The 23,327-nt window shown below is 45.4% G+C and overlaps 1 protein-coding gene across 1 annotated transcript in view; it reads right to left on the bottom strand.

Annotated features, from left to right (window-relative positions):
• Nucleotides 1-19,477, bottom strand: part of EDDM13 (epididymal protein 13) — a 32,677-nt gene extending 13,200 nt beyond the window's left edge. The window contains exon 1 of the mRNA XM_031934877.1: nt 19,393-19,477. Within this exon, the coding sequence (XP_031790737.1) occupies nt 19,393-19,477 (85 nt within the window). The remainder of the gene's footprint in view (nt 1-19,392) is intronic.
• Between the last annotated feature and the right edge of the window lie 3,850 nt (nt 19,478-23,327).

Genomic DNA, 23,327 nt, shown 5'->3' with positions numbered 1-23,327 from the left:
AAAAGTGCTGCTCTGGTGCCTCGCCCCTGGCACCTAGAAAGCTCTTTGTAAATTTTCTTCACTGTCGTCACCATCAGCATCATGGCATTACATGAATGCCTGATTTGAGGAGGGATTGGTTGCCGTGAGACGCCTCATCTATTTGAAGGTGATGGTAATATTAGCTCTTTTTTCCCAGTCCTTGAGTTTAAAAAAAAAAAGATGGTCAAAAGCTGAGAGATGATTCATGGCTAAGAGTGGACCTCCCTTGGCAGAGATGAGAACAGGAGCAAAACAGAAGGGGTCAAATGTGAATCAAGATGCTTACGTTTCAGTACTGTTGAGATGAGATGCCAGGAGCAGAAGACCCAGTGGGCATTGTTGGGCAGCAGTGGAGGCACCGAGAGGAGAGGAAAAGAAAGGAGTTAATGATGCCTCCTTCCCAGCTCCTCCCACCCTGTGGTTCTCAGAACAGACCTTCCCGAAAAAGCGAAATAAAGTGTCTTCCAGATTCAGTGGGATAGGCTGGGGCCCAGGATGGGTGACTCGAGATGCTTCTTTGAGACTTTACCCCTTTAGAGATGCGTTAATCCAGGTGGACAGAAGCCCCAGGTATTCTGTTTCCATGGGGATTCGTCTTCCAGAGATTAGGAAGAAACTAGAGCATTCCTTTGAGCCTCCAGGGTTCTCTCGTTTCCCCCCGAGGGTCAGGAGGGAGAGAGCCTGAGGAAGGAGCAAGGTGCCCCTCTTCGGTTCTCTTCTCAATGGCCCTCCCAACAAATACGTGCAACTCAATGCTTTCTTGTCTCCTGTGAGCTTGGGGACGTGATATGCCAAGGGCTCACATACTCAGTCCTGCACGTAGCCCAGACCCACCGCACCCCAGACACCCTCACGGCTCTCCACACCATCTGGGGCTTGCAGCCCACCCTGAAACCCCTTCAGAGAGCGGGGCGGAGATGGAGGGGCCCTCTCAACTTGTGTTCTGCCTTGAGAAGAACTATCCAAAGATTCCCTTCTTTTCCTTGTTGTCTCTTCTTCCTGCATCTGAAAACTTCCAAGTGACCCATAGGAAAGGAAAAATAACTTACTTTTTACTGGAGGAAGGAGCAGAACCAGCATTCAGGGAGTCAGGATGGAGGAGAGTGAGCAAGAGAATAGAATCAGCAGTACAGGACATTCAAGTATTCCTCCATTCAAAACTGTAAAACTATTTTAAACTGTTTACATGTTTATATTTAATAGAGAAGGGAAGCTAGCTTACAAGAGACAATTGCTAAAATTTAGGAATTGTACAATGCAGCTGTCAGACCCTTAGCCTCCTGAAGTCAGGCATGGTCAGAGTATTTACACGGTGGGAAGTGGCCGTCGCTACAAACCGGGGCCCCCTTTCCCACTCTCGCCTTGCAGAGGTAGTTGCTAGACATTTACCAGCACAATATAGCTTAGATTCTTTGGCAGAATGTATTCTGATGATGCTCCTGATGCCAGGCCAGTGGCTAAACACTGAGGCCTGGACATACCCTTCCCCGGCATTTTCTTTTTACTTTTTTTTTTTTTTTTTTTTGAGATGGAGTCTCTCTCTGCCGCCCAGGCTGGAATGAGTGGCCGGATCTCAGCTCACTGCAAGCTCCGCCTCCCAGGTTCACACTATTCTCCTGCCTCAGCCTCCCCAGTAGCTGGAACTACAGGCACCCGCCACCATGCCTGGCTAATTTTTTGTATTTTTCATAGAGACGGGGTTTCACCGTGTTAGCCAGGATGGTCTCGATCTCCTGACCTCGTGATCCACCCGCCTCAGCCTCCCAAAGTGCTGGGATTACAGGCGTGAGCCACGGCTCCCGGCCACCCTGCATTTTCTTAAAGGAGTTTGAAGGCCCAGCGGGGGTTATGAGACAAAAACTGTCACAGTACTTACTTTCTTCTTCTGTCCTGTCTGGAAGTGAGAATGTAGGCAGCCCAGGTTGCAGTGGAGGGGCAGAGCAGAGAGAAATCAGCGTTAAGACACGGGTCCCAGACACCAGCGACCAGACTGAGCATCCCTGACCAGTCAGAGGAGGACAGAGGTGGAAATGCAACTGGAGACGGGGTAACCCAACTCACTCATTTTACGGGTGAAGACACAGACTCAAACACTCAGTCACGCCTTCTTTTTTTTTTTTTTTTTTTTTGAGACGGAGTCTTGCTCTGTCGCCCAGGCTAGAGTGCAGTGGCCGGATCTCAGCTCACTGCAAGCTCCACCTCCCAGGTTCACGCCATTCTCCTGCCTCAGCCTCCCGAGTAGCTGGGACTACAGGCGCCGCCACCTCGCCCGGCTAGTTTTTGTATTTTTTAATAGAGACGGGGTTTCACCGTGTTAGCCAGGATGGTCTCGATCTCCTGACCTCGTGATCCACCCGTCTCGGCCTCCCAAAGTGCTGGGATTACAGGCTTGAGCCACCGCGCCCGGCCTCAGTCACGCCTTCTAACAAATGTTTATGAGGCATCTCCTGTGTGCTGGGCATCACGCAAGGTATGGAGGGTGCAGTGGAAAGCAAGGCAGGCCAGACCCAGATGCTCAGGGAGCTCACAGACTAGTCAGAGCGAAGCAGGAGCAAAGGCATCAAAAGTGGGGTTTGGGTGGGACGAGTGTTCTGGGTAGACCTGCTGGGTTCCGTGGGAACCTCTAAGGGGGCGATGGCTGCTGACCTTGCGGGGACACCAGGGGAGGCGTCTTGAGGGAAGTGATGTTGTGTCTGAGACCTGGAAGATGAGCAGGGGTTAGCTGGGTGAAGAAATGTGGAAGAGGAGGGAGGAGAGCGTCGCAGACAGCGGGAACAATGTGGGCATCGTCCTGGGCGGGATGGAGCCTGCAGCAGCAGGGGCTTGAAGGAGCCCACCTCAGGGGCAAGATGGTAGGTGATCATGGCACGAGACGTGGCTGGAGAGTATCTGGAGCTCAGTGACGCTGAGCCCTGTGGGTCAACCGAAGGGCCTCAGCCTTCATCCTAAGAACAGCAGACACCATGGACCCATTTGGGCCCGTGCTGTGATCTTGGCTCTGCCACACCAGCCTCGTGACCATCAGCAACTCACTCCATCTCCTCGTGCCTCCGTCTCCTCATCAGAAAAGTGGAATCATAAATAAGACCCACCCTCCTGGTTTGCCCAGCACCGAAGGGGTTCCCAGGATGCGAGAGTTTCAGAGCTAACACTGGAAGCGTCCTGGGACGCGCTGGTCGCTTTTGTGGCGTTTACACCTCTCAGAGGGGTTATAAGGAGGAAAAGAATCCAGGCAAAGGGATGCTTGGAAAGTCACTGGCTGATTTAAGGTGCTGAACGAATCTGCTGTTAGGAGCCACCTTGCCTCCGATGCTCTGCCTGCCTCTGGGCCTCAGTTTCCCCACCGGTTTAGTGACTCAGATGATTCCAGCCCCGTGAGTCTGTGACTCCCGCCACATCCGCCTTGACTCCCCGCCGCCATTACACCCGTCAGTGGCTACACTCGACTGGTGCTTGGTTTCCTGGCATGCAGTTCACATGTGCGATAAGAACAGTTTACATTTTATAAAGTCCGGCTGCATTCCAAGGAGGAAGCTTCTGGTGCACAGAGGGCTAATATTTATGGGCTGGATGGATTTGGGGGGACGGGAGTGAGGGTGAACTGAATTATTGAGCTTGCTAAAAGGAGACTGTGCAGCTCCGCAGGCGATGTGGGAAGGAGGAGAGGCGGGAAGAGAAGCAAAGGAGAGGTGAGCAGAGTTGGTAAGGCGAGGAACCATGCGCTTGAGGCGGGCACCGTTCCTGACACTGTCATCTTCATCAAAACCCAGTCGTTATAGGTTTACCATAAGATTTTTCCCACAGCACATTTCTTGGGGGAACCCATGGAGGAGAGTTCTACCTCCAGGTTGATGGGAAAACAGAGAAAGTGCATGGTTGTTTAGCCACCTAAGAGGGACAGAACTCAGAAACCGTCATCACAAGAGTAACAGAAACCACAAGGAAGACTTGGGGCTCCAGAATCCATGGAGTGGTGGGAGTGCGAGGGAGTCAAATCCACTTTCACCGGCTCCCTAATATCTGAGTGTTTCTGACGTGTTATCATCATCCCACAACCACACTGCAGTGCGTGCTGCGAATCCTGGTGTACCGGGAAGAAAACAGACTTATCCTGGGTGGCGTGTGCTGGTAAACGGTGGAGCCAGGTGGAAATTCCAGATAGGGATGTATTGGGAAGCCCCGCTAGCATCCCCTCTGCCGGGCTTCTCTAGCAGTGAGAGATGAGTGCTTGGTGATGCCGAGCAGATCTCAGGTGGACACAGGAATTCAGCTTGAACTCCTGGGTACCACATGGTGAGAAAGTTTTTCTCCTTCCAGTTCTCTTTGAACTAGAGAGAAATTGTCATAATGGCACTAACTCATCTTTAACTCGTAACACTTGCTAGTCTTTTTTTTTTTAATATTTTTAAAAATTTTTGTTTATTTCTTTTGAGGCAGAGTCTCGCTCTGTTGCCCAGGCTGGAGTGCAGTGGCTCGATCTCGGCTCACTGCAAGCTCTGCCTCCCAGGTTCCCGCCATTCTCCTGCCTCAGCCTCCCAAGTAGCTGGGACTGCAGGCGCCACCACCTCGCCCGGCTAATTTTTTGTATTTTTAGTAGAGACGGGGTTTCACCGTGTTAGCCAGGATGGTCTCGATCTCCTGACCTTGTGATCCACCCGCTGCCCGCCTCGGCCTCCCAAAGTGCTGGGGTGACAGGCGTGAGCCACCACGCCCGGCCACCAGTCTTTATTTCCACCCAACAGTGAGAACAACCTTCGCAGAAAGAGCCTTGGCAGAAAAACAGTGTCTAGTTATAATTTAATCACGTTTTGTTTTCGCCATATTTATCTTCACGGTTGTCTCCTCCTTACGACAAGTAGTAACACTGGCTGACCACCGAAGCAGCATCAGGGGTCCTTTTCAAGTTTATTTACTTAAGGAAAAAGCTTTGCGTCCATTTAAAGAATGATAGATGTGGGGGTCCTGGCAGTGCATAGATGCAGCTAGAACTCCTGTTGGGGTTCAGTCCAACTGTGAAAAAAAATATGTGGGGGGCAATTTTTTTTTGGCCACCACATTATCAAAAATAAAAAGTCAAGGCCGGGCGCGTTGACTCACGCCTGTAATCCCAGCACTTTAGAGGCCGAGGCAGGCGGATCACAAGGTCAGGAGTTCGAGACCAGCCTGACCAACATGGTGAAATCCCATCCTTACTAATAATACAAAAATTAACCGGGTGTGGTGGCGGTTGCTTGTAGTCCCAGCTACTCAGGAGGCTGAGGTAGGAGAATCGCTTGAACCCAGGAGGCAGAGGTTGCAGTGAGCCGAGATTGCACCGCTGCACTCCAGCCTGGGCAGCAGAGCGAGACTCCGTCTCTAAATAAATAAATAAATAGTTAGATAATATCCCATGCTGCTGAAGATGTGGGGAAACAAGCAGCCCTACAGGCTGTATATGAGGGTGCAAATTTGTTGAACATCTGTCCAGATTTAAAAGGCAGATACCCTTTGACCCAGCCATTTGCCTTTTAGGAACTTAACAGATAGGAATTTGCAAAAATAAAAAAAGCAGTGACTGGATAAGGATTTCCATTATAGCGCTGTTTATAATAACATCAAAACAAAATAAAACAAAACTGGGCTGGGCGCAGTGGCTCACGCCTGTCATCCCAGCACTTTGGGAGGCCGAGATGGGCAGATCACAAGGTCAGGAGTTCAAGACCAGCCTGGCCGACACGGCGAAAGCCTGTCTCTACTAAAACTACAATACTAATACTAATAATAATAATTAAAAAATTAAAACAAAACTGGAATCAAAATATGTTAGGAATCCCAGTCAACAGGGTGAAAGGAAACTAAAAACTGAAAACATATATATTAGGAAAAAAGTAAATGTCCATGAACAAGAGGGTCATTAAATTATGGGAGTATACATGAAGCATTTTTCAGGTAGTTGAAAGAGGTAAAGTTATATCACTAAAACACGTGATACTTTTAACTTGAAGAGTTAAGGATGTGCGTACATGTATGTGACTATTTCTTGGGAGAATACACGTGAGACTAGACATGGTGCTTGCTTCTAGAGAGCAGAGCAGGGAATGTGGTGAAGAGAATGATTTTGACACTCATTTTGTGTTCTCTCACTATTTTCCCATGTGCATATGCTATTTCTAAAACTTAAAAAACACCACAGCGTCATAATTCTTAGGCAAAATTCTACTTGTAACCTTATATAGTAATAAAGATTTTCATTACGTCAAAGCTCAAACAAAACATGGGCTTGGATAATACCTGAAGGGTTCTTTAGACTCTACATAAAAGCGTAAATGACTCAATAAATCTGCATGACCTTGCGGACAAGAGAAAAGAAAGACCAGCTTCAAAAGATAGAATCCTGACACTTACCATCCGGTGACAGTCTGCTCATCAGACCTGAGGAAGAAGACATAGAGCATGATGTGCGAATGCAGTAGAAAGAAATATTTCTCATTAATGGATTTCCCTGAGTTCAACAGATGTAACAAACTCTCTCCTTCAGGAAGTGTAGCTATACTACCTCAGTCCTGATGCCTCATTATTCCCACTTAATCCCCATTCCTCCCTCTATCAGTCACAGCAAGGTCAGGCGCAGTGGCTCAGGCCTATAATCCTAGCACTTTGAGGGCTGAGGTGGGTGGATCACCTGAGGTCAGGAGTTCAAGACCATCCTGGCCAACATGGCAAAACCCCATCTCTACTAAAAATACAAAAATTAGCCAGCCATGGTGGCAGGTGCCTGTAAGTAATCCCAGCTACTCGGGAAGCTGAGGTGGGAGAATGGCGTGAACCCGGGAGGCAGAGGCGCTGCAGTCACCCAAGATTACACCACTGCATTTCAGCCTGAGCAACAGAGCGAGACTCCGTCTCAAAAAAAAAAAAAAAAAAAGACAGCAAGCATCACTCGTCTCTAATCTAATTTCTGTTTACTTGTCTCTGTTTCCCACCAGACTCTGAGTTTATAAAGAATGAGCATATCAGATCCACCTCTGGGCTCCCATCGCCCAAGCATGAGTCCAGGCACAGACTAGATACTCAGAAATCTTTGCTCAGAATTTCCTGCCAGACTGCACAGTCCAGGGGCATTGGGAAGTGGCAAAGTATTTACCTATGATCCCTGATGGTAGGCCCATCCAGGAAGAGTCAGTGTGGTGGCCAAGGTTATGTGCGTGGTCCAGAATGTTGTCCCCAAGAGGTCACAAAGATGAAGCCATAATCAGAAAACCAAAAACAAGGTCAGATGCTGGGGGCTGGGAACAGATTGGGAAGTAGAATCCACAAGGGGTCATGCATGACGAGCAGTTAGGGACAACACTGTGAGATTATTGAAGACCCCAGTGCATTTGATGCAGGGAAGAGCGTCCAAAGTAGGGAAAGAGGTTGGGACAGCAGTCATGAACCATTCTTCATTCATGCTAGGAGCGGAAGAAAAGCTGATCCTTTATTGCCTCTGGAAAGAGGAGCCAAGCTCTGTCCTTCTGTTTACCCCACACCAGCCCTCTGAGATCAGATATTGTCCCCATATTGCTGGTGAGGACAGGTGAACCTCCAAGGAATTACGTGATTTGCAGAGACCTCTGCAGCTGGTGAGTGAAAAAGCAGGAACTCAAACTCAGATCTCTCTGACTCCTTCTAGAAGTCTCCATTTCCTCATCTACAAAACGGGAACATTACCTGGGGCGAGGCTTCCTACCTATTGAAGAATCCCGCTAGGTTTGCTAGTGGAAAGTGCTGTATTTATGGAGCTCACAGCACCTTTCTCGGTATCACTGAAATCCATCTGGTAGTTAATGCCTAACGTTGTCGGGAATATTGATGTGGGAATTGAATGGTTGATATCCAGGCTATATGTTTTATTAAGTGGGTGGCCTCGGGATGATCAATGAACTCTCTGTGCTCTTTAAAATGGAAATATTATTTCCTGTTCGGAGCTGTGTCGATAAAGAAGTAAGATAATGCAGTCGGGCACGGTGGCTCAAGCCTGTAATCCCAGCACTTTGGGAGGCCGAGACGGGTGGATCACGAGGTCAGGAGATCGAGATCATCCTGGCTAATACGGTGAAACCCCGTCTCTACTAAAAAAATACAAAAAAACTAGCCAGGCGAGGTGGCGGGCGCCTGTAGTCCCAGTTACTCGGGAGGCTGAGGCAGGAGAATGGCATAAACCCAGGAGGCGGAGCTTGCAGTGAGCTGAGATCCGGCCACTGCACTCCAGCCTGGGCGACAGAGCGAGACTCCGTCTCAAAGAAAAAAACAACAACAACAACAACAAGAAGTAAGATAATGCAAATTGAGTACTGAGCCTAGCTCCTGGCTCAAGGTAACATTTAGTAAAGTTAGAAATAGTAATATGAGGTAAGTAATCATAATGATGATGATAATAGTATTGGATTCATACATAAGGGGGTGTGTGCACGTGTGTGTGCGGTGGGGGCAGGGACGCGGAATCAGAAAGAGGTGGTGAAGTCTGGATTTCTTGAGTTGAAAATATTTTGCAACCATAACTTCATTTAACCTTGCAAAGTAGGCACAGAGAGGTGAAGTGACTTCTCTAAGATTGCCCCACCTAAGAAGGAGCAGAATTAGGCTCCACATGCAAAGCTGCCTAATGTGGGCTTTATACCCTTTCTGCAAGTCATCATCTCACTTCCTGACCTAGCTTTCTGCCCCTGAATCTTGCAAACTCAATGACAAAGCCATAGTCTCATTCCACTTAACTTGTTCCAGATTGCTATCTCTAGGAATTATTACATAGGCAGCAATGATGGTGGCTTTTACTACCTGACCTCAGAAAGCAAAAGTGTCAGTCATTGTGTCTAAAAAAATATTATTATCGATGTCAGGTAGACCTGAATTGAGCTTTCAGACCTAATAGCTTTCCTTGAGCCATGTGTGGACCTTCCTGAAGCTTGGACCATGAAAGAGTGCTCAATTTCTGGGCAACTGACTTTGGCGGGGAGAGTAGTAAAAGGGTTTGTTGTTGTTCATCAAAGGAGAATTCCACACTTGGTTTCACTGGTTCCTCTATTAGAAGCTAAGCTGTGAACAGACCAGAGAAGAAACATAAGTCGAAGTTCAGCAGCATTGATCCCTTTTGGACAAAGGCAAACAGAACCCAAAGGGAAAGAGGAGGAATGAGAAGCTTACCTTTCAGCACTGTTGGCATGCAAACAGCAGGAAGGGCAGGACCGATGGCAGCCAGTGGGAACCATGTTGCCAATGCAGGTTCAGAGAGAGTATGAAAGGAATTAAGTCATCCTTGGTACCTCATTGCACCCCATAGGTCCTGAGATAGGTTAGGGAACCAGAGTGGGGAGCTGCAATTCATTCTGAGTGCACTGGACCCCTTTTGGAGGCACATTTACCCTGAAGTCAGAAACTTCAGGATTACCAGTGGCCTGGGGAATCCAGACCCTCCCTTCTCCACCTGAATTTCTAGCATAAGGAGGGCCTCCATAATAACCAAGTGTCATCTCCAGTTCTCAGCCGGAGACTGGATGTTAATTCTGGGAAAGGAAGACCTCTTACCCACCCTGCACCATATTTTTCTCGTCTAAAACCCACCAATCTAACCCAGGTGTGCGTTCTAGAGCAAAGGCTCCTAGATTGTGGTAGGCCATTGATCCTACTGAAAATCTGATCAAAGCTATTTCCCAGAACACCACACAGGTGTTCTCTTTCTCTTTCTCTCTGACAGCACACCCAGTTTTAGACCCAATGATAGAGGCTTGTCGGCTTCCTCGAAGTCCATCCAGTTGCACCCTTCCTACCCTCTGCAGTCTGAAGGTTCTGGGTGAAGAGGTCATGTTTGAATTGAGGGCCTCTGAATCTGCCCCCCGTTGAATGTGATAGTCAGCAGTTTTGCCTCTCTCTTTCATTCGCTTCCCTCTCTAGGTTGAAGGGCTCCCCATTTATGTAGGGAGAAGGAGATATGACTTACAGTTGACTGGAAGGGGCAGCAGAGCCAGGAGCCAGTGAATCAACATGGAAAATGCAAGGAAGAGAGTAGAATTAATATTAACATAATCCATCTCTGTTAATTTTTACATGCATTTCTTTATTCCTTCGTGGAACATTTATTTGCCTGTTATATGGAGTGCGATCTTTATATGGGACACTATTTTTATGTAGTTTGTCACATCCTTTTGACGAAGATCAGTACAGCGGTAGCATTGTAGTGGCGCGAGTGTTGGAAACCCTTCTTTTACTTTGCAGTTTCAGAAATTGGTCTTACATATATATTTACATAAATACATAAATGTGTATGTGTACATATGCACACACAGCATGGACCCTTGAACAATACAGATTTGAACTACACGGTTACACTTTTTTTTTTTTTTTTTTTTTGAGGCGGAGTCTTGCTCTGTCGCCCAGGCTGGAGTGCAGTGGCCGGATCTCAGCTCACTGAAAGCTCCGCCTCCCGGATTTACGCCATTCTCCTGCCTCAGCCTCCCGAGTTGCTGGGACTACAGGCGCCCGCCACCTCGCCCGGCTAGTTTTTTGTATTTTTAGTAGAGACGGGGTTTCACCATGTTAGCCGGGATGGTCTCGAACTCCTGACCTCGTGATCCGCCAGTCTCGGCCTCCCAAAGTGCTGGGATTACAGGCTTGAGCCACCGCGCCCGGCCACGGTTACACTTATACTTATCCACTTAGATGTGGATTTTCTTCTGTCTCTGCCACCTGAGACAGAGACGAACCCCTCCCCTTCCTCCTTCTGCTCAGCCTACTCATTGTGAAGATGACAAGGATGAAGACCTTGATAGTAACCCACTTCCCCTTAATGAAGGGTAAACATATTTTCTCTTTCTTAATAACATTTTCTTTTCTCTAGCATAGTATATATACTATGCTAGAATCAGCATAGTAATATATGTAACATACAAAATATGTGTTAATCTACTGTTTATGTTGTTGGTAAGTCTTCTGGTCAAAAGTAGGCTATTGGTAGTTAAGTTTTGGGGAAGTCAAAAGTGATATGTGAATTTTCACCTGCACTGGAGGTTGGTGTCCCTAACTCTCACTTTGTTCAAGGGTCAAGTGTGTATGTGTAAAGGTTTGAGTGTCTCCCAAATAGCATGTGTTGGAAACTTAATCCCAAATGCAACAGTGTTGAGAGGTGGGGCCTCCTGGGAGGTATTTAGGTCACAAGGGCTCAACTTTCATGAATAGATTAATGCTGTTTATAAAAGGGCTTGAAGCTTTAAGCTCTCTGTCTCTGTTTCTGTCTCTCTCTCTCTGTCCTTTTGTCATAGGATGACACAACAAGAAGGTTCTCACAAGATGCCAACCCCTCAATCTTGGACTTCCTAGTCTCCAGAAACATGAGCCAATAAATTTCTATTCATTATAAATTATCCAGTCTCAGGTATTCTGTTATGGCATCCCAAAACAGACTAAGATAGTAGTTATATCTGGATGGTAAATATATATCTGTTTGTAGATATAATTCTACACATTTCCATGTATAATCCTACAGATATAAATATATAGATCTACACTGATATAGATCCTATATGTCTAATTTCATGTAAGCTGAATTTTTCTTTGAAGCATTGTTTAAAAGAGCAAACTGCTGAAAACAACCTGAGTGGCCATTAGTATATGACTCGTCAAACAAATTGTGGACTTCCATACAAGAAATATTATTCAGCCAAAAACGTATAAATAGGAGGTTGAGGATGCTCCTTATGAAATGACACAGAGTCATCTTCAGGAAGTATTATTAGCTGAAAAAAGTAAGGTGCATACAGAACAGTGTGTATAATACGCTGTCTTTTTTGTAAAAATAGAAACAACAAGACTGAATATATAAATACACATTTGTTTCTACTTGAATAAAATATCTCTGGAAGGATCTGGAAGAAATAGTTAATATCAGATTCTTCTGGGGAAGAGAAATGAGTGAAAAGGTTGGGAAGGAATCTTTTCTGGTATAACCTTGAGAACTTCTTGAATTCTGAACCCTGGAAATCTTGTTTTAAATGAAAATAACATGATGTTTTAAATTGAATATTTAATTAGTAATTTAAATGTAATTAAAGTTTATGTAAATACTATTTTAATTGTTCATTGAAATGTTAATAAAATAGTAACATAAACCAAAACATTTTAATTAAAACAGCATAATATTTTAAATTGAAACAAAAACTGTGGATCATGAGATGTTTGCATTTGTTTAGGCTTAGAAGGTTCAGCTTTTGAAGACAGGAAGGAACCAGCATAGGCTAGCTTTTTAGGTATAAAAAACCCCAAATCTTCTCTGCAGGCATTTGAGCTCACTGGGTCTGGTGTGGGGATTAAATATTTTTCAAGTTTCCTATGTGATTCTCATGACGATGGTCCAGTGTGAGGATCCAGAGCTTTGGAAATCTTAGACCCCATATGGGATGCTTACTCTTTTGAAAATTAAATTGCATGACATATTTTAAATTCTCAGTACACGCTAAATGCTTAATTAATATTGGTTCCTTTTATCTCCTTTCAATCTGAAATAATAATATTAACAAGTTTTCACAGTGCGTTCCATTCTGCAAGCCTCTTTCCATTTATTTAGTCCTACTGAGCACTAGGAATCTTGCTAGGCTACAGGAATAAACAGATGAGTAAACTACAGTCCCTGCCCTCTAGGAACTTACAGTCTTGCATTCTAGTAGGGGTGGAAAAAAAAGAGATCTTTTTCCCTTCCATGTGACTTGGAGCAGAGACTCTCAAAGTATCATCCAAAGACCACTTGGTGGGGTGGGAGGTGGTCCCTGAGACCCTTTCAGGGGATGTGATGGTTGACTTGGGGTGTCAGTTTGACTAAAGTACCCATATAGCAGTAAGACATATTTATTCTCATTGCTTCGGTAGGCACTGAGTCCATCCATCTTCTGCTGAAAGGGAAGCCTCAGTGGTTTGGCGTTTGATGAGAATGTTTGGGCTGCCCCAGGTGTGTCTGTGAAGCTGTTTCTGGAGGATATTGGTGTGTGAGTTGGAAGACTAGGTGGGGGAGATCCACCCTCCCTCGTGGTGGGTGAGCACCATCCAACTGGATGGAGGCCCAGCTGCAGCCAAGAGGTGGAGTAAGGGTCAATTCTTGCTTTCCCTTCTGCAGCCGGGATGCCCTTGTCCTGGCCTTGGATGTCAGAACTCCAGGTACTCCAGCTTTTGGGATTCTAGGACTTGAACCAGCAGTCCTCTGAGCTCACAGGCCATTGGCCTCAGACTAAGAGTTAGTTAGAACCATCCATCAATTTCCTTGGTTCTGAAGCCCTGAGACTTGGACTGAGCCACACTACTGGCTCTCCTGGTTCTCCAGCTTGCGGAACCCACAGCAGAGTGAGCTAATTCCCCTAACAAATTCATTCTCAAATATCTCTATCAATATATCTATATATCTATATCTATATATATATCTTCATGGTTCTGTCTCTGCCTGAAACTGGTCTGCGTGATCTTCCCTTTTCCAACTCCTTATCTGTGTGAGATTAGATTTTCATTTGCTTCAACCAAAATAGCACATTGTGGCTGGGCGGGGCGGCTCACACCTGTAGTCCCAGCATTTTGGGAGGCCGAGGTGGGTAGATCACTTGAGGTCAGGAGTTCAAAACCAGCCTGGCCAACATGGTGAAACCTTGTCTTTCCTAAATACACAAAAATTAGCCAGGCATGGTGGCATGCACCTGTAATCCCAGCTACTTGGGAGGCTGAGGCAAGATAATTGCTTGAACCCAGGAGGCAGATGTTGTGGTGAGCCAAGACCATACCACTGCACTCCAGCCTGGGCAACAGAGCAAGACTATGTCTCTAAAATAAATAAATACATAAAACTAAAAAAAAATAGTGCATTGTGACAGACGGAAGCAGAAATGAGAATGCAGCTGTTTTCTATTAAACTAGATGTGAAAGAGATTTGCAAAAATGTAAAATAATACCTTTCTTCTCACTAAACTTTTTTGGTTGGGAAACAGCCATTTCACTAAAACATTTATGTCAATATGTGTATTTATTATCCTTATTTTAAAAATACTTTTAATTTCAGTAGCTTTAGGGGTACAAGTGGTTTTTGATGACATGGATGAATTGTGTAGTGGTGAAGTCTAGGATTTTAGTGCACCAGCACCTGTGTAATGTACGTTGTGCCCGATAGGTAGTTTTCATCCCTCACCTCGCTGCCACCCTCCTTTCTTCTGAGTCTATTATCCTTATTTTTTTGTTTTTTTGGTTTTTTTTGTTTTTTTGAGACGGAGTCTCGCTCTCTCGCCTGGGCTGGAGTGCAGTGGCCGGATCTCAGCTCACTGTAAGCTCCGCCTCCCGGGTTCACGCCATTCTCCTGCCTCAGCCTCCTGAGTAGCTGGGACTACAGGCGCCGCCACCTCGCCCGGCTAGTTTTTTGTATTTTTTAGTAGAGACGGGGTTTCACCATGTTAGCCAGGATGGTCTCGAACTCCTGACCTTGTGATCCACCCGTCTCGGCCTCCCAAAGTGCTGGGATTACAGGCTTGAGCCACCGCGCCCGGCCTTATTATCCTTATTTTTAAATGCAGTAATAGATATTTTAATAATAGCTTTACTGAGATATAATTTGCATACTGTGCAATTCACCCATTTCAACGGTTTATATGATACTCAGGCTCGTGCAACCATCACTACACCAATTTTAGAGCCTCTAATCACCCCAAAATAAACCCTGAACCCCTTAGTCATCGTCCCTAAATTCCCCCACCCCTCACCCCCTGTGTCTCTATGGATTTGCCTGTCCTGAGTATTTCATATGCAGTAAACGGAATCAGGTAATACGTGATCTTTTATCACTGGCGTCTTTCACTGAGAATAATGTTTTCAAGGCTCACACACGTTGTTGAATGCATCAGAACTTTGTTTCTTTTTGTGGGTGAATAATATTCCATTATATGCATAGACCACATTCTGTTTCTTCGGTCATTAATTGATGCACGCCAGGATTACCTCCACTTTGCTAACTCTTAGGAATAGTGCTGCTGTGAACATTTGTGCACAGGTTTTTATGTGGACTTTATGTTTCATTTATCTTGGGCACATACCTAGAGCAGAATTGCTGAGTAACTCAGCGTTTAACATTTTGAGGAACACCCAGACTGTTTTCCAAAGCAGCTGTATCATTTCACATTCCCACCAGCAGCATAAGAGGGATCTAATTTCTCTACCCTAGTTAGTGTGAAGTGGTACCTCACTGTGGCTTTGGCTTCCATTTTCCTAATGGCTAATAAGGTTGAGCATCTTTTTATGTGCTTACTTGTGAATATAAATATTTTTTGTAAATATAAATATTTGTAAATATTTATAATATTTGTAAATATAAATATTTTAAGTTAAAAATCCTTGAATTTATAATAAGGTAAATATCAATAAAGATAGTTTGTTGACAACTTTGGCCAGGCACGGTGGCTCATGCATGTAATCCCAGCACTTTGGGAGGCCAAGGCGGGCAGATCACCTGAGGTTAGGAGTTCGAGACCAGCCTGACCAATGTGGTGAAACCATGTCTCTACTAAAAATACAAAATTAGCTGGGCGTGGTGGCGTGCAGCCTGTAGTCCCTGCTACTCAGGAGGCTGAGGGAGGAGAATCGCTGGAACCCAGGAGGTGGAGGTTGCAGTGAAGGCAGATCGCGCCACTACACTCCAGCCTGGGCGACAGAGCGAGGCTCATCTCAAAAGTAAATAAATAAATAAATAAATAAATAAATCCCTCACTGGGTAAAAAAAAAAAAAAAAAAGAGCTCTTTAGATCCTCGATAATTTTTTTTAGCGTGTTCAGAGGCCGTAAGACCGTGAAGTTTCCAAACCACCAGCTGGCGTTAAACATAAGTCAAGGTGTTCTTCTAATGGAGATCTGCCCGACATCTCTCTTCCCTGATAAATGCTCTTCATTTTCCCAGTGAGCCTCTCTTCCCCAGACAAAGGAATGAAGGAGGGCTGCTCTTTTGGTTGTGAGCATCGCTGTAAGACAACAGGTAGTTTGCTTTTCCGAGTCATGCCCAGACCCCACGGCAAGTCTGTGCACCAGATCCAAGTCCCACCCTTCCCCAGAATTGCCAGAGAGGTCGCAAGATCCAGAAGAATTTTAAGGGAGGTAGCTATGAAAATACAGACTTGGGGGTTCCACAGTTCTTACTTTTTTCTTTCGTTGCAACTGGAGACAAAAGCATCAACCGGCCGGTTCACAACAGGATCAGGGAGCAGGGAGCAGAGAGAGAAATCGGCATTAGACTCAGATCAGTGCAATAACCAAGAAGACCAGAGACAGAAGTGTCCCTGGAGACCAGCTGACCCACTCACTGCTCTCAATAAAGCTACTCGGGCCCATCTATCAGCCCATCCATCCATCGATACATCCATTCATTCATCATCCATCCAATCAACGTTTACATGGTACATGCCCTGGGCATTGGCCTATGTTTGGTGCTGGAGACACAGATAAATCAGATTCAGCTCCTGTTCTGTAGGTGTTTGTAAGGCTGATTGGAAAGACAAATTCTGGTATAAGAGTACACTAGGCATCCCAAACTCTGTTCTCACAGAACTTGCTATCTATGGATGTTCCAAATGTCTTACAGATACTTCAGGCTTAGCCTGTTCAAAAAGGAATCTGTGGTCGTCACACTCCTATCCATCAAAAAATAATCTGCTGATGCAGTACTTGTTATTCTTACTATTTTTTGTAGAGATGAGTCTCACTGTGTTGCCCAGGCTGGTCTCAAACTCCTGGCCTCACGTGATCCTCTTACCTTGGCCTCCCAAAGTGCTGGGATTAAAGGCTTGAGCCACTGCACCCAACCAATACGATCAATCTCTCTGAGTTCACACTGATATAAATTAATACAGTACTTGAATGAATAAACAGGGAAGAAAAGTCAGCTTTTCCTTACAGAGAAATCCCATTGAATATATGTAGAAGGAATAAGGGGAATAGAAAATCACCACTGGAGAAACACCGTAGCAGTCATTTCTGCAAGCAAGAGCCACAGATGGAGGCTAAAATTAATGGGCAAACACTGGTGGAGAAACGGTATTTGCATAGCCTCAACATTTCTCCCCCAGCATATTTATTAATTACAAAGGGGGAAAATAGTAACTTAACAGTGGAGCAACCTGACAGACATCACCTTAGCCGAGTGACTAAAGTCAACACCGTGGGTAATAAGGCACATCAACATCATGGGATCCCTGATATAGTTCTCTGGGAAGGGTATGAGACCACTTCTGCCGTATTCCTGCCCCAAAGGCATAGTCTCAATCCAGTCCTGAGAAAGCTTCAGACGAACCCAAATTGAGAGACATTCTGCAAAACAACTGATCAGAGCTCTTCAAATGTTTCAGGGTCATGAAAAGACAAAGATTGAGGAGGTTCAGTCACATTTGTTCTAAGGACAAATCACAAGACTAAAGGAGATGGGATAACGAAATGCAGCATGGTTGAGCACGAACTAGATTTTAGGCCAAAAAAACATTTTTTTTAATGTAAAATGTGAGGTGGAATCCTGGATTGGATCCTCAAATAGAATAGTTTTTCTATTAGTAGAAAAATTAGTAAAATTTGAATGAAGTCTGTAATGTAATTTCTTCAATAGTTTTGTTCTGGTGTTGGGTCTTGCTTCTGATGGTCTCTCTCTGAGGAAGGGACTATGGTTAGGTAAGATGTTAATAGCTGAGGTAACTGGGCAAAGAATATTCAGAAACTCAATTTTTGTGACTTTTCTATAACTTCAAAATAAATTTTTTAAAAAACATGTTCCTCTACAGAGTTTTTTTTTTTCTTCTTCTTTTTCTTTTTTCTTTTTGAAACATACAGAGTCTTGCTCTGTTGCCCAGGCTGGAGTACAATGGCAGGATCTCGGCTCACTGCAACCTCCACCTCCTGAGTTCAAGCGATTCTCCTGCCTCAGCTTCCTGAGTAGCTGGGATTACAGGCCTCCACTACCATGCCTGGCTAATTTTTGTATTTTTAACGGAGATGGGGTTTCGCCATGTTGGCCAGGCTGGTCTTGAGCTTCTGATCTCAAATAATCCAGCCGCCTTGGCTTCCCAAAGTGCTGGGATTACAGGTGTGAGCCACCGTGCCCGGCCTTTGTACAGAGTTTTCTCATCTCAGTTAAGGGCAGCCTCAGCTACCCAGTTGCAAATACATGTATGTATAAAAAGAACCTTTCTGCACGCTTCTCTTTCCCCAGCCACCAGCATCTGACCCATCACTCAATCCTGTGAGCTCTTTCCTCAGTGTCTCATAACCTTCTGTGTATCCCCATCTTCACCCTGATGACCAACTTGTTCTAACTTGTGTGTTTGCCCCTACTCTGATTCCCACCTAATCCATTCTTTCCTGAGGGGCAAGACAGATTGTTTAAACACACACACACAGACACATACACATACACACACACTCCTAAATATGATGCTCCTTTGCCGAAAACCCTTTAACAGCTCCCTTTTCACTCAGGATACCCTCCAGAATTTTTCCTGTGACCCACCTGCCCCTGTCTATTCTGTTTCCTGCCTCCTCTCTCTTCTAACTTGTAACAGTCCCACCGCCATGCCCCTCCTTCTGTCTACCAAGTTCCTGACACACTGACCTCTCTCTGAGGAAGAGACTCCGCGCCTTCTGCCCCAGGACTTTTGCATATTCAGGTCTCTGCCTGGAATAGTCTCTCCTGACTCTTCAGCTGGGCATCTCCTATTCCTTACCTCAAATGTGACTCTTCTAGAGAGGCCATCTCCAAATCCCCACACTAGAGTATGTTTGTTTAGCATGAGAATTCCATGAAGACAGAACTATTTCTATCTTTTTCATCACTGTATTCCCAGCATCAAGCCCGTGGAAAGAACCAGGAATAAACATTTGTGGATCAAATGAGGAGACGGGAACTCAGAGTTGTGGCAAGACCCAAGTCCGCTTCCCAATATACTCTTTGGTGTCTTTACGTCGCAAAGGTCTGGAGTCTCATAGAATTATGTAACTACAGTCATGTTGACTTCCAGGCACTGCACAACATAAGCTCGTCAGTGACATACAACTGTCCCATGAACTGGGGATTCTTGTGAGCCCCGTTGGTCGGATGAGGACAGCAAGGCTTGCAGAAGCGATGTCTCCCCAAAGGCACAAAGAATCAGCGATAGAAACCAGCATGCAGACACAAGCATATCTCCAAGGGCCGGGGCTAGCAACCTAGACTCATTCACCCCACCGTGTCCATCAAGGGAAATGTGAATGTCTAAATGGGAAGCAAGAAGTCCGTTAGACTTCAGGAGCTCCTCTTTGAATCCAGCCCACGAGAACCCCCCCAGTTGTAAGAAAGTACATAGGGGACACAAGGCGTGGTTGGAAGCATTACCTTCACGAGGAATACAGGCTTCTGCCAATCCCAGGAAAAGCAGAATCAGCAGCGACATTTTCAGAAATGGCTCTGATCTGTACATAGTGGGGCTGGGATTTGGGCTGAATGTTCTCCTCTCAGGATAGACAGGACTGTCTGATCACCCACCGTCTTCCCAGGCTCCAGAGACAAAACTAACTGCCCATACCTGCCCTCTAGCCTGCCTGGAGGCTGGCAGGTCTCCAGACCTGTGCCCACGCCACCAACTGCTGACCAAAGAACTGTATCTGCTTTTTCATCTTAAAGCAATATTTTAGAACAGTTTCGTACTGAGTGTGATGCTTGTCATCCTATGATCTGCTGGCCAGATCTGCCTTCCTCCTGTTTATGTAGGGTCGATGAGCTAAGAGTAATTGTTACATTTTTTAATGGTTGGAGGGGAAAGACAAAAGAAAATATTTCATGACATGAAAATTACATAGAATGTGAATTCCAGTGTCCACGAATAAAGTGTTATTGGAACACAACCATGCCATTTCACTATATATTGTCTTCAGCTGCTTTCAGGCTACAAGGCTGAGTTTTGTAGTTGTGACAGAGACCATCTGGGCTGAAAAGCCTAAAATATCTACTGTCTGGCCCTTTATAGAAAAAGTTTGTGGACCTCAGTCCTAGACATACTGTAAATTTCAGAAAAACAACAAAGCAAGCAAACAACATCTATCATATTTCTGCTCAGACATAAGTATTGTTTTTACATTTTTGTGTACATTCCTTTCCAAAGATGTCTATGTTTATACTTATCTCTAGCACTTACTAGCTTATGTACCCTAAGGAAGTTACTTAACCACTGTGTGCTTCATTTTCTTCATCTATAAAATTGGAATAATGGTATTTCTAATCTCATGGGATACTATCATATCACGGCTGTATGATAGTAAATTTCTATTGTTGTAGCCATTAAGTTTGTAATAATTTTTCATAACAGCCACAGGGAACTGTTTCCACTGGTAATTCTTAGAAATTGCTTGGACAGGCCGGGCGCGGTGGCTCAAGCCTGTAATCCCAGCACTTTGGGAGGCCAAGACGGGCGGATCACGAGGTCAGGAGATCGAGACCATCCTGGCTAACACGGTGAAACCCCGTCTCTACTAAAAAATACAAAAAACTAGGTGGGCGAGGTGGTGGGCGCCTGTAGTCCCAGCTACTCGGGAGGCTGAGGCAGGAGAATGGCGTAAACCCGGGAGGCAGAGCTTGCAGTGAGCTGAGATCCGGCCACTGCACTCCAGCCTGGGTGACAGAGCCAGACTCTGTCTCAAAAAAAAAAAAAAAGAAATTGCTTGGACAGTCAAGAGCTTTGGCTGTTGGCAGGGATATGAACTTGACCCAGAATCCCTCTGGACTCCTGGAATAAAGGTAGAGTGTAGAGACTGCTGGTCTATCTCAGCTCTGAAGGCTTCTATGGTACTTCTGTCAAGCCTGATAGAAACAGAGGATTGTGTGTGGTCTCCTGGAAGGGAAGAGTTCCAGGTGTGGAGGGATGTCCACTCTCTCAGGGGTCTCTGTCCTGCTGCCATCTCTGGTACTATCTATGTTTCAATCCCTAGTACGAGCTGGACCATCTCATGTACATCAGGGGACACCTCAGCGATCCTTCAGAGTAGGCTGGAGGGGAGAGTTCTTGTTGGCCATTTGCCATATTCCAGAGCTCCCCTCCTTTGTGAGCACATGGTCCTGGCAACTCATCACTGGGAAAACGTGACACCACAGGATTTGTTATAACGAGGAGAAGGAACAATGCGTGCAACATGCAGAAGGCTTTTCACATCCTGTGCTATGTGGAAATAAAGACCACCCAATGAAAACAAGCAAAGGCTATTAATTCAGAGCTTGCTAGAATAAGGGAGTCAACTGACACCATTTGTGTTTGCCACAGACTCAAAGGCAGGCAGGGTAGTGGGAAAGCTTATAGTGAGAGAAAGGGAAGGCTTCACGAGTGCCTGATTGGAGGCCGTTGACGTAAGGAAGCTGGCAGTGGCTAATTAGAGGCTATTGTGATTGGTTGGGGAAGCATATTTGGATTTTTCTGATTAGTCCTGCGTTTCGATTTTCCATCCTTCCTTAGCGACCTCATTACCAGCACAACTGTTTCTTTCCTTTATCAAAATACAATCATAGTCCCTAACTCATTACACTAGGGTTTAAATGCAACAAATGCCTGGGATGCAGAGCATCAGTAATATTCTTTAGCAATATCCCATCTGCCAGACTGTGATTTGGGGACAGAGAGGAGTCGGATACTGGCCTCACTCATGAGGAATTCATGCTTTGGGAAAGATCAGGATGTCTCAGTGTTGGCACAGCTGACATCTAGGACCAGACCGTTTTTGTGGTGGGGGCTGTCTTACGCTTTGTGGGAAATTTAGCAACATCTCTGGTCCCTATCCACCACACAGTAGCACCTGCCCCACCCACTGCACACCAGCCACCACTGCCACCATGTTTTGGGAGCCACAAGTAGGAAGTGATGAGCTTTTAGTGCTCCTTACTTTGTTTTTATTATAACTTATGTATGTTCAAGTTTATACAATTTAGTTTTGAGTATTGGGCTATGTTAGGCAAACAGCTAAATTGAGGAATTTTACCTCAATCTAAAAATGTTTTAAATGTAGAAAACTGAAAACATAACAATTGACCCTCATGACAAGCTGGCTCCAATACACCTGTGTAATACCATTTTTTGTGTTTTTACGTTTATTCTAACTGGTGTTTCACTGAATCTTTCTTGCACAACTTGCCATTTATTTATGTATGTATTGAGAGGGATCTCGCCCTGTTGCCTAGGCTGGAGTGCAATGGCACGATTTCAACTCACTGCAACCCTCCACCTCCCGAGTTCAAACGATTCTCCTGCCTCAGCCTCCCGAGTAGCTGGGATTACAGGTACGCACCACCACACCCGGCTAATTTTTGTATTTTTAGTAGAGACAGGGTTTCACCATGTTGGCCAGGCTGGTCTCGAATCCTGACCTCGTGATCCGCCCACCTCGGCCTCCCATAGTGCTGGGATCTTTTTTTTTTTTTTGCCCAGCATGATGTTTGTGAGATCCACTTATGTCTATGTGGAGCGGGAAGTGGTGCTGGACCTGGAGACGGCAAAAAACCTGGTCTTCATAGTCACAGTCAGTCAGTCAGTTAGAATCACAGACACTGAGTCAATGTGGTGTGGATACCAATCCCCTGCCCCACCACACGCCAGCCGGCATGAGTTTCTTCTTGTTACCATAATGAATTACCATAAATTTTGTGACTTAAAACGACATAAATTTATTATCATACAGCTCTGGCATTCAGAAGTCTGAAGTGGGGTGACCGAGCGCAAAGCGTTGGTAAAGTTACATTCTTTCTGCAGGCTCTAGGAGGAATTTGATTCCCTGCCTTCTGCAGCTTCTACAGGCTGCCCGCATTCCTGACGCCTGGTCGGCTTCTTTTATCTTCCAAACCAACAGCACAGCATCTTCAAATCTCTCTCCAGCCCTCTCCCATTTTCAGGCCAGCGATGGCCGGTCAAGTCTTTCTCACCGTACATTGCTCTGATTCCCTGCTTTCATCATTCCGTCTCCCTCTGTTACCCATTTCCCTCCCTCTTTCACTTACAAGATCCTTTGTGATTACGTTGGACCTGCCCCAGTAATCCAGGATCATCTCCCCACAAGGTCGCTGATTAACAATCTTATTTTTATCACGTCTGAGAGTAACACACTCCCAGGTTCCGGAAGTTAGATGTGTGTATCTTCAGGGACAGTTGTTCTGTCTGCCACATAGATGCATGAACTTGCTCAACTGAGTATATCCCTGAGCCTCGGTTTCCTCCTATTAATGATAGCAACATTTATTAATTATTATATTATTATGCCGTATCATTGTGAATTTTTAAAGGTATATTGAGAGGA

This window comes from Piliocolobus tephrosceles, chromosome 21, assembly GCF_002776525.5.
Source record: "Piliocolobus tephrosceles isolate RC106 chromosome 21, ASM277652v3, whole genome shotgun sequence".
NCBI lineage: Eukaryota > Metazoa > Chordata > Mammalia > Primates > Cercopithecidae > Piliocolobus > Piliocolobus tephrosceles.
The sequence above is the reverse complement of the archived record's forward strand: the minus strand, read 5'-3'. Positions and strand labels throughout refer to the sequence as shown.